The following is a 12035-nucleotide window of genomic DNA, read 5'->3' as shown; positions in this document are numbered from 1 at the left end:
AGCTGCTGCAGAAGCTGTTGAGGAGATGTCCTTGGTATCTACAGCGATACACAGCTATAGTACGACTTATGTTTTATGCATATGGACAGAAGCTCAACGGAAAGACACAGCAACATCATGTTTCAAACATTAAAGAAAAACCACCAATAAATGAAATCCATATAGGTAACAGCACATTCCTTTATCACCAAGTTTTCTCCTGTGAAAGTCAAATACTCATTAAATAAAATGCTTAAGTGGCTTCTTCCTCTTTTTAACTTGTGCCATTCAAAATAATCCAAGTGTAAACAACACGGATTTTTTTTTTAATCCAACACGAATATTTTAAAAAGCAAAAACTGCATTTTATCTTACACTTTGGACAAAATGTTTGGTCTCAGGACATGTACTGGAAAGAATAGAGTAAAATAGTTTCTCACCTTGACCACTCCATCAAAGCCAGGGATTGTGTTAACCTTTGCTTTCTTAGCTAATAATTTGCTTTCAATCTTGTCACCCATGGCTTGAATAGCATGCGTATCAGGTCCAATGAAAATGACATCTTCTGCTGCCTGTGGAGAAAAGCAAGTAGAAATTTGTAACAAAAACATTACAGTGCTTGATATGGAGTCACAGTTTCATAATAAAAACCCATATGTATACTTACTAGTTACTCACAGGCCATAAACAACTTAAAAGCAAGCATCTGAGCCAACATGTTACAATATATGATACAGTATTTCATATAGTATAAGTGTGCAAAGATACATGAAACAAAGTCAGGTCAGATAAAAATAATTAAAAGAACTCCTATGTGGTATTAACAGTATTCTTTGGAAAAGCAAATTCTATGGTGTTGGAGCTATATCTAGTATTCTATCACCCAATTTAAACAGTAAATTCACCTTTCAAATGTCCTACAAATCTTTGTATTCTCCATGACCCACAGCACAGTGCATTTTCAATGAACACCAACTCTCTGTCAGGCTTTGAGCTAAGTGGAGGGGATAACCTAGACAAAAATCACAGGATATCAATTAATTCAAGGGGACATGAAACAGATCACCAGTACCTCAGAGAAAGAGACAAATTTAAGTATGGAATGTTAATATCTTTGTGACTACAAGAACAGAACGAAGAATACAGTAGCAATTTACCAGGCAGAGTTAATGGTTTCAATAAAAGCTACTAAAATCACATTTAGTTCCCCAGCAATAGGTCCATCTCTCTGCGTTGACGTTATTAAAGTAAACAGAAAGCTCATGGACATTAATAAGGAATGGAACAGAATACGATGGAGTTAGTGCCACTGTAGAGCCCAGTCTAGAGAAATGAAGAAGGGGTTTGCTGAGGTAAAGGATGTGGTCATTGGGTAAAGAATTGAGGTTAGATACAAAAAGGCGAAAGTCAGATTACATGCAGGGCATCATTGGAATAAGGCGCCTAACGTTGATTCTCTCACGATCTCTGGCCACGGTCAGTATAAAGAATAAATCATATAATTAGCATCTCATATTCTATCTACTGGCACTGCAGCCTGAAAAGGCTCTTGGCTTCAGAAAGCAGCTTCATTTTCCTGATGGGAATATCATCCAGAGTAGCTACTGCAGTGTGTTGCTTGGTTGCTCTCTGCCATCGTGGGCAAAGAGCATTCACCCCAAAGACATCTGCTCCTTGGAAGAAGAGCTATGACAAACCTAGACAGCATATTAAAAAGCAGAGACACTGAAGAAGGAATTCATAGGGCCTGGACTCCATCTTAGGCCTGTTCATGCTAATCATGCTCAGCCACCTTTCCAATGGACTCTGAACTCTGTGTTTAGTGCCTATGAAAACAACAACAGAAGGATAAGCCCCCCTCCAGATAGGGGAACCTTGAAGATCGTATCTAGGTTACTCATCGCCTAAGAGAAAACATACACTAATCACTCCTTCCTCCAGACAGGCAATAAATTTTTCTGTATCTATCGGAGTGTAACCTCGGGTTTATTGATTACTGGCTAATTGTTTGACTGTTTGAGCACATGAGCACATAGCACGTGAATGATGGGGCTATTGGGATTGTATTTTCCTTGGTTTATGTAAGTATCAAGGAATTTGGAGTGGTGGGTTCAGACACGTACACATGGGGTATAAAAGATTTTCACAAATGCTGGTCGGGGTCCTTGGCTAAGAGGAGACTCTGCCTTGGGCCCACCGGTGTAATAAACTGCACTCCACTATCTGCACTGTCCTTCTGAGTGAGTGAGTTTGTTTCCCGGAACGCGTGGCTACAACAACATCACTTTGCCAACAAAGATCTGTGTAGTCAAAGCTATGGTTTTCCCAATAGTTCTATACGGATGTGAGAGCTGGACCATGAAGAAGGCTGAGCACCGAAAAATTGATGCTTTGCAATTGTGGTGGTAGAGAAGACCCTGGAGAGTCCTTTGAGCAGCAAGGAGATCAAGCCAGTCAATAGTAAAGGAGATCAACCCTGAATATTCATTGGAAGGACTGATGCTGAAGCTGAAGCTCCAATACTTTGGCCACCTAATGCAAAGAACTGACTCATTGTAAAAGACCATGATGCTGGGAAAGACTGAGGGCAAGAAAAGAAGGGGATGACAGAGGATGAGATGGCTGGATGACATCACTGACTCAATGGACATGAGTTTGAGTAAACTTTAGGAGACAGTAGTGAAGGACAGGGAAACCTGGTGTGCTGCAGTTCATGGGGTCGTAGAGAGTTAGACATGACTGAGCAACTGAACAAGAGCAGGAGACGCAAGGATAACAGGGAATCAACAAAGGGAATATATGAGGAGATAAATATTTGGGAGATGATATGACAATTTCAACTTTACAAAGTCTGAGCCAGTCAAGTGTGGGATAGTCAAGTGTCTATGTTCAGGAGTCAGACAGAGACATCTGGAGGTTATAAGGCCTTATAAGACGTATAAGGTTATACATCTAGGCTAAGATTTGGATGTTTAAAGGCATCTAACAGGAGGAAATTAAAGATTGTAGATAAAGTCACTCAGATAAAATGTACAGAAAAGCCAATGCCTTTAAACTCAGGCACTCACTCTGACCCAAAAGCAAAACAGAAGAAAGAGGAATTTTTAAGATTCTGAGTTTAAAGCCTCTTTTGTGTGACAAGGGGGATAAGGGGATAATAACCACCTTGCCAGTTTGATGGAAGGATTGAATAAAATAATAATGTAAAACAGGAAGCTGAGTGCCACAACTATTAGTTCTTGTCTCTTACCCAAAAGTCCTGATAAAGAGAGAACACTAGAATAAGAAGACAGCTAGGTTCACAGGACCCCATATACATTACAGGAACTCAAATACCAGCAATCACTAGTGTCACTACAAAACTGTTAGTCACTCAGTCGTGTCTGACTCTTTGCGATCCCGTAGACTGTAGCCCGCCAGGCTCTTCTGTCCCTGGGATTTTCCAGGCAAGAATGCTGGAGTGGGTTGCCATTCCCTTCTCCAGGGGATCTTCCCGAACCAGGGATCGTACCCAAGTCTCCTGCATTTCAGGCAGATTCTTTACCGTCTGAACCACCAGAGAAGCCCGGTGTTACTACAGCAGAATGCTAGATAAGAAATCTCTCAGCCGCAACTGGCGCTCATAAAGTACATCTCCATTGAATGCTTTTATGCAGTTTTAATAGAAACTCATTTTCTTACAAAAGAAAAACGTATGTGAAACCCCCCAAATGTACAGCACATAGAAAACTGAACCACTCTGTTCGAGGGGAAGTGATGGTAGGACCGCACCCCACATACTCTGTGTCTCTGGAAGGATAAACTAGTCGTTTTGCACTAGAGCAACAGTCGTGCTCACTTCTCTTTATCCCACCCGATAAACGCTAACTCAAGAGGAAACGATCAGGTTTCAACTATCAATTGTCTTTCCATATTCTCATTTTACTTGCTAAGATGGAGGAATTTTTATTATAAATTGTTTTAAATACCACTATGCCAGGCAGATGTAATCAAGTAATCAGAATACCCACACAAAGAGCTGAAGAAATAACATAAAATGAGAACATCCAAAATATATTGTGATTATACAGTAAAACTTCTGATTAACAAGAGCCCAACGACCAGGAACCACTGATTAACCAGGCTTTTTTTGTGCATTCTAATTTGAGGAAAATTACTCACCCCAAAATGCAAAATTACCAAGAAAGAACACGCACATCAAGCATTTTAGTGACTATTCTTGCTTCCGTCCAACACAAAGAAAAACAGCCAGTGGCACACTGAGTAACTACTCAAACAGATGTTTCAATGAACTAACTTCCTTTCTATCTTCCTATGTTTTGGTAGCACTCCCTGGGTTAGCCTCTAAATGTAATTACGGCAAACTGTAGCAGTATCATAGCTCCTGACCCCCAACATTCTTTGACCAAAAAAGCAAGGCTAAGATGTATGGTAATTGCAAAGTGACAAAGCATGTTTCAGAAGTCCTAAGTTTTTGACCAGAGTCCTCTGCGTAATTGAGAACTTAAGGCCAAAATTTATGCACTAATAAACTTTCAATACTCCACTATTAACCCTGTATCTTTTCTTATTCATTTTTTTTAATCACCAGTAAACCTGTTTGATATGACAAAGCAATAAAATTTACTTCTCAAACTAGGCTTTTCAAGGACCATTTAAATTTACCATGAATGACAAATATAATACCTAAATACAGGTAAATGTATAATGGTCATGAAAAAAAGCAATTTTTTTTCATCAACATCACATCATTATAGTGATATGTAAAAAAATTATAAAAAGCTGAAACCACTGCTCCTAATTGAAAAACAAAACAAAACAAAACATTGTTTTCATCTTCTAAATTCTGTGATTTCATGGTTCTGATTTTATTTTGATAGAAAAACAGGGGAAAGGGTTGCGTTTGAGCAATATGTTAGGTAAACAGATTTAATTTACAATAGGCTTTATGTTATGAATGCAGGACAGAAATAATCATCTGTAAAAATTGGAATGTATGACATATAATTTATTCTTAGAAATACCATGACAGTAAATTGCTATACTATGAATCCAGATTCTTTTTTTCATGTATACATTTTAAACTCATAAAGAATTACTACTTGGATAAACTGTAAAAGCAGGGTCAGACAGACAGGAGACATAGCTATGGAAAAACTGCCAAACTGCCTAAAGTACCTAGATTCTGGATTTTAATTTTTACTCCCTAATTTTAAAAAAAAAACAAATTTCTCGTAGAAAAGGCCAGTTTCTGGGCCTTCTCTGACTGGGCAGAGAAGTTAGCACTTGAGATTAAAAAAAAAAACTGAGTCAGTGAGAAAGCTTTCAAAAAATTAACATAGTTATCTCAAAAGCACATATTATATAAAAACGGCTACCCCCTGAGTGTGTTGATAACAATATGAGCATCAAAAAGAAGAAAAGAAATTACAAGGTTAATTCATCTTTTCAAGACCTCAGAATAAATCTTCTCCTGCTATCTCTGTTCAAATATTTGAATTTCTTAGACATGTATCACCAATTTTAAAAACCATATAGCTCTTTTAAAAGCAATATACGGGAAAACTAATTTCACACATAAAACTAAGCAAAATAAAAGTGTCTAGGTAAAATCCTATACATAGTTTTTATGAGGGAAAAAAACAAGAACTAGAATAACATCCATGGAGGAAAGAAAGCATGAGAAAGACATGGTAACACAGCAGATCAGTGTCACTTATCATTTCAAAACAAACTGAAAGACATTTTAAAATAAGAAAACATGAAATAACATAAATCAGAATTAATTAGAAATGCTCAGAAATGAGGTGACAGACCTAAAGACAGAATTAGAAAGGCAAAAGAAAATAATTTTGCAAATCAAGACTAAACTAGAGGAAAATTAGAGTGAATAAAGAAAACAAATAATGCCTTAAAAGAGACAGGAAGTCAAAGGAAGAAACTTTAAAAAAAAAAAAAAACCTTAAGATCCAAGAGAAAAGGACAAATACCAAAAATAAACAAACAACATCCAACATATGAATAAGAGGAGTCTTTGGGGGGGGAAAAAAACTAAGAAAAAAATACCAAAAACCAAAACTCAAGCAGATTTTCTTAAAATTGAAAGTTAACTATTAAACATACCACAGCCTACTTGAAAAATTCAACCCAGAGCAAACTGTACCATGATTCATTCCAGCAAGACCACTTAAAAGGGAAAAAAAGTAACTTGTTCAAAAGAGAAGTTTAAATTATCACCAGATTTGACAGCAATAAATCATACCAAAATATATAATGTGCTCCACTGAGTAAGATATTCAAGAAAAGAAAGGATGAGCCAAGGATTTTAAATCCAACACAAATGACCACCAAGGATAAAGGGCAGAGAAAAATGACCTTCTTCTGAGGAATCCAACAGCACAAGGGTTTGCACACTAGTCTGTGGGCCAAATCTGGCTTATTACCTGTTCCCAAACGGTCCACAATCTAAGGACGCATTTTACAATGTTTATATTTTTAATTGTTTGGGAAAAAAGTTTAGGGGTGCTATATCATGACATGTGAAAGTTACATGAAACTGGAAGACAGTTTTCCTGGAGGAGAGTCATGCTCTAGCTTACATGTTGCGTGGCTGCTCTCGCTCTCCCACGATAATACTAAGAACTTGCAACAGATCACATGGCATACAAAGCCCAAAATACTTGCTATCTGGCTCTTTACAGAAAAGGTTTGCCCATACTAGAGAATGAGATTCAGGAAACTAAAACAGCTACAGAAGAGACTAACTTGGAAAGTCAGCAGTTACTCACTGAACCAAACCTAAATGAAGGCTAAGAAGAGAACATGAATATAGCAGTGGAATAGTCGGGTTTTCTGGCATTATAAATATGTGGTGATGGTGAAGTCGCTCAGTCGTGTCCGACTCTCTGCGACCCCGTGGACTGTAATCTACTAGGCTTCTCCCTCCATGGGATTCTCCAGGCAAGAGTACTGCAGTGGGTTGCCATTTCCTTCTCCAGGGGATCTTCCCAACCCAGGGATCAAAACCGGGCCTCCCGCATTGGAGGCAGACGCTTTAACCTCTGAGCCACCAGGGAAGCGGAAGTGTAGGAGAACAGGGAGATGTGTAAAACTTTTTCAACTTTTCAGTAAATTTTTACATTGGTACTATAATTGTTATCCTTTGCTGTGTGTGTACTACTGACAAATAATTAGGAGGTACTTTAATTATATCATTTCTTCTATCCATGAAAGTCAGAATTCTAACTATGGAAGGATAAAGATATAAGTTAACAAAGAAGAGGTTAAGTAAAAGTTCTATAATCATCAATTTTAGTTGAAAGTATTGGTTCGGCCAAAAAGTTCATTCAAGTTTTCCTATAACATCGTGTGGAAAAGCCCAAATGAACTTTTTGACCAACCTAGTATTACTACGATCACAGTTCATATTCCTATCTCACATAAAATACAGGCTATATTTAATTATAGTTTGATATCATGTTACACATACCACATATTACAAAACTATTCCATATTTCATTGATGTAGATCTTTATTATATCATATCTATATTAGATATTAAATTTGTGTTATATATACCCTACTTGGGGTTGAGGTCAGCATTATATCTAAATACACACATATTAACTATATCAATGTCATATATTCTTTTAATATAACACAGTTAATATAACATAAAGTATATGGACTTTCATTAAGTATATGGACTGTCGGGTACCAGACTCCTCAGGCGACAGTCCATGGAGTTTTTCAGGCAAGAGTACTGGCGTGGGTTGCCATTTCCTTCTCCAGGGGATCTTCCCAACCCAGGGATCAAACCCGGGTCTCCAGCATTGCCGGCAGACGCTTTACCATAGGAGCCACTCCAAATACCATTAAAAGGAACCAATACATCTGAAAAAGTCACCTGATTAAAGGCCTGGAGCAAGAAATACAGTACTTGAGCCTAGAATATATTATCAGGGCAGAGAAGCTATAAAATATTATGAGAGTCAAGTCAAGAAGATCAAGAGCCAACTTAGGCACCCCACAACCAAACAGTGACAACTGGAGCTTCACCAGTAATTTCAGCAGACTTAAACCTACAGCATATGTCTCAATGAAATGACTTCATAGTGATACTTTTACACAGAACTGGTTAACTTTGAAGGAAGTTTACCGAGTAAGGAACCAACTTATTACCCCAAAACCGATAAACAAAGATAAAAAATTATACACTATCTTGCTCTTTTTATATGAATTCCACCACTAGGAAACCAAACAATGAGGGGAAGAGTTTCTTTATAAATATACTACAATTAAATAATGTAAAAGATGTTAGAATTAAAATACCACCATTTTTGCAATCGAATGAAGGAATGCTGCTGGTAAGTCAATTCAGTCGTGTCCGACTTTGTGCGACCCCATAGACGGCAGCCCACCAGGCTCCCCCATCCCTGGGATTCTCCAGGCAAGAACACTGGAGGGGGTTGCCATTTCCTTCTCCAATGCAGGAAAGTGAAAAGTCAAAGTGAAGTCGCTCAGTCGTGTCTGACTCTTAGCGACCTCATGGACTGCAGGCTACCAGGCTCTTCCATCCATGGGATTTTCCAGACAAGAGTACTGGAGTGGGGTGCCACTGCCTTCTCCTAATGAAGGAATAATAAGCATCAAAGGCTGGTTAGACCTTAAAAACCACTAACAAGACTTGTGCCTCCTACGGTCTTGGTTAAAGGAATTGAAACTTAAGTCTGGCAACCTGGATTCAGGGATGGGACTCACCTGCAGGAAACGCTGAAGGGTGCCATGATTACATGCCATGATTATCCCATCAGCTAAGTCAAGACTGAGAGACACTTTATCGGTCAAAAAGCCCAAGGTTTATTCAACAGATAAACTATAAAGGAAGAGAAATGTATGAGAGGAGAAGCTATGGCTTGAGAGAAACTTAGAAGACATATCAAAATTGAAAATAAATGGGCAAGACAGATCACAAGGTCCAGGGAGACACACTTGGACAATAAGATTACTTTATAATGCCAGAAAAGGATTACTGTAAACGTCAAAGCAGTCTGTATGTACAGGGAGAGACTGGAGGTTGGGATTGAGACGGGTCATGTGGACAGGCACTCTAGGATTAGGGCTGATGTCTGACATCCGAACCTATATAATGGTTACACGATTATTCACCTTAAGCAAGCCCACGTGTGTTCTGCGTAGTTTTCCTCTGTATCTGGCTTTTGTTTTCAAAATAAAAATTTTGAGAATGTGTTCAGAGTAGCCACCAGCTTCTAGGAGTAAAACCAACACTGGGACCAGGAGGTGAGGTGTTGCTCAGACGAACTTGCTAACCTCTTCAGGGACCTGTTTTTAGCTTTTAAAAAAGGTAGGGGAAGGGAAAGAGGTAGAGAAAAAGGAAGGAAGAAAAAGAAAGAGAGAGAGGAAGAAAAAGAGAGGGAGGGAGGGAGAAAAGGAGGGAGGTAAAGGAAGAAAAAGAAGAAAGAAAGGAGAGAGAGGCAGGGAAGGAAGGAAGGGGCATTCTCATGTCTGGCTGGAAGGCTTTAGTACATGGTTATTTTGTACAAACTGAAGCCTGATGAACTGTCAACAACTGCTGCCATTATAGGTAAAAAGTAACAGTGATTAAGTAGAGAAGCATCACCTTTGCGGGATGACACGGACAGCATCCAGCCTCGGCAGCATCGCTGCTTCCAGAATACACAGATCGTGCTGTATGGATGAGGTCCAGAAAGAGCTCACAAGAAGACCAGAGGGAGAGTTGATTTGGGATTTCATCTGACTAGTTCTTTGCAAAGAAAAAGAAGACTTTCCTGTGGCCATGAGCACCGCTAAAGTCACAGACGAGCTTGGACTGCATTCTCTGAGCAGCGGAACGCTGGTCCATCAGTGAAGGAGGACCGGACTGCTGTCCCATCTGGGATGAAACCAGAACCCCTCGGGGAGAATCCCGTCCTCCAGCCTTCCTCCTCTTCCTTTCACTGCCTCTGCCTCACTGCCGGTGGCAAACCGAGCTCGCTGTGGATCAGAGGCAGAAGCTGCATTCCATTACATTCTTGGTCACAATGGGGCTTCCCTGGTGGCTCAGATGGTAAAGAATCTGCTGCCATGCAGGAAACATGGGTTCTATCCCTGGGTTGGGAAGATCCCCTGGAGAAGGAAAAAGCAACCCACTCCAGTATTCTTGCCTGGGAAATCCCACGGACAGAGGAGTCTGGCAGGCTATAGTCCACAGGGTCGAAAAAGGTCAGACATGACTGAGCAACTAACACTTGATCACAGTATATCATACTATATTGCAAATGTCACACGTGCAAAAACCTACAAACTGATTTATTTAGCTTTTGCTTCCAATGAGACCACTTCTGGTATTTGATGCAATGTTACTCAGCTTTTTTTTTTTTTCTTAAGTTATAACCAAAGACCTCAATTCAATACCAAGAAGGAATTTCAGCCAAGTTGGCACCTGGGCTCTAACAAGTTACTGTGTAGAAGATGGAAGGGTTCGCCTCTTAGATCATGACATCAGTGCTGAAACCTGTCTGGGTAGTTGGCTTTGAACCTACACTCAGGGTACTTTTCAAAACAGTGATTAGAAATAAAAAGGAGGACATGTGAACACAAGAGATGGGAAAACCATTCATAGCGTAGTGTTCACGGTCATGGGTAAACACCAGTCAGCTGGGTCTTCACCCCCACTATTGGGTACAAGGTGTGCATGAGCATTTACAGGGAGTCCCAGGCTGAACAGTGCACACACTCGAGAAGATCAGGATAAAAACCCTAATTCGCTTTCCTCCACACTGACTGCGGGGCGTCCACGAGAGAGGTGCAGAACCTCCTGGAAGAAGGTCCCATCAGCCCCCACCCCCTACGTTTGTAGGAGTCGTTTTCTTCAAGTGCTAGTCTGCTCACTGCAAATTAAGAACCCAATTTACACTGATTCATTAGGATAAGAATATTAAGGAACTTGACTGTTGCCAGGGGTGGATAGTGGAAGGGGAAGCAAAGGCTCTTTAAAATTCTCAGCGTAAACTTATAAACCAGCAAAGTTCTTCAATTTGTTTGGGATGCTAACTGCAAGATCACCTGAAATCTAATGACGTGCTTACAAGCTGTATTTAACCGAGGGTACACTGTATATGTTATGACTTGGTTCAACCAAAGGAAACTGTGTCCTTCTCTTGTGATATGACTAGTATCTGGATTTCATTCAATCTAATGTATATTTAGTATTAAGTGTATACTTGGCCCAATGCACTCAAGTAAGGTTATAACTTCCAGATGATAGCCATGTACAATATTTAGTTAGGGAAACAGGATAGTGGTCACTTTTCACACTGTAACAACTGGCAGAAGTCAGGTTTTCTAGTTAAGGAATATAAAATCTTGTTTTTCATGCATAGGACTCTTTCTATTTCTAATATTTGACAGTGAGTGGGATGGTTTCCATTTCTATTCTTCAGCTATTGTCAACCCCAAAAACTGTTAACTGCCTTTTACTAAATGATATGGGTTTCTGACAAAGGTTCTTAGGGCAAAGAAGAGGTTTTTAGTACTAATTTAATAGAAATCATTTAAATAAACAAACTAAAAATATCTAAATATCTTTGTGTTGGGGGGGGTAAACTTTTTAAGCTCAGGTGGAAAACATTCTACTTTTAGAAATTCAGGTTTCTATATTCTGTATTGGGCTTCCCTGATAGCTCAGTTGGTAAAAGAATCTGCCTGAAATGCAGGAAACCATGGTTCGATTCCTGGGTCGGGAAGATCCCCTGCAAAAGGGATAGGCTACCCACTCCAGTATTCTTGGGCTTCCCCTGTGGATCAGCCAGTGAAGAATCCGCCTGCTATTGATTACGGAAATGTTCCTTTCATTTTAAAAGACTAAGAGTGAGGTCTGTTAGTGTCTGCCATGCTTTTGTGCACATCTGATTTCTTCTTTTTACTTCCCGGAAATCAGCACTGATACCTATTTCCAGAGTCTCCATGACTGTTAAGGGGAGGCTGTGTAGTAGCTTCCACCTTCTACACTCTCTGTGTGCAGATCAGGACACTAA

The 12035-nt window shown here is 39.5% G+C and overlaps 1 protein-coding gene across 1 annotated transcript in view; it reads right to left on the bottom strand.

Annotated features, from left to right (window-relative positions):
• The window catches only part of PCCA (propionyl-CoA carboxylase subunit alpha), a 381652-nt gene that overhangs the window by 275340 nt on the left and 94277 nt on the right, over positions 1-12035 (bottom strand). Inside the window, exon 7 of the mRNA XM_052649967.1 lies at positions 420-551. Coding sequence (XP_052505927.1) covers positions 420-551 — 132 coding nt within the window. The remainder of the gene's footprint in view (positions 1-419; positions 552-12035) is intronic.

The sequence above is a fragment of the Budorcas taxicolor genome, chromosome 12 (assembly GCF_023091745.1).
Source record: "Budorcas taxicolor isolate Tak-1 chromosome 12, Takin1.1, whole genome shotgun sequence".
Classification (NCBI taxonomy): domain Eukaryota; kingdom Metazoa; phylum Chordata; class Mammalia; order Artiodactyla; family Bovidae; genus Budorcas; species Budorcas taxicolor.
Note: the sequence above shows the minus strand (reverse complement) of the source record. Positions and strands in the feature narration are given on the sequence as shown.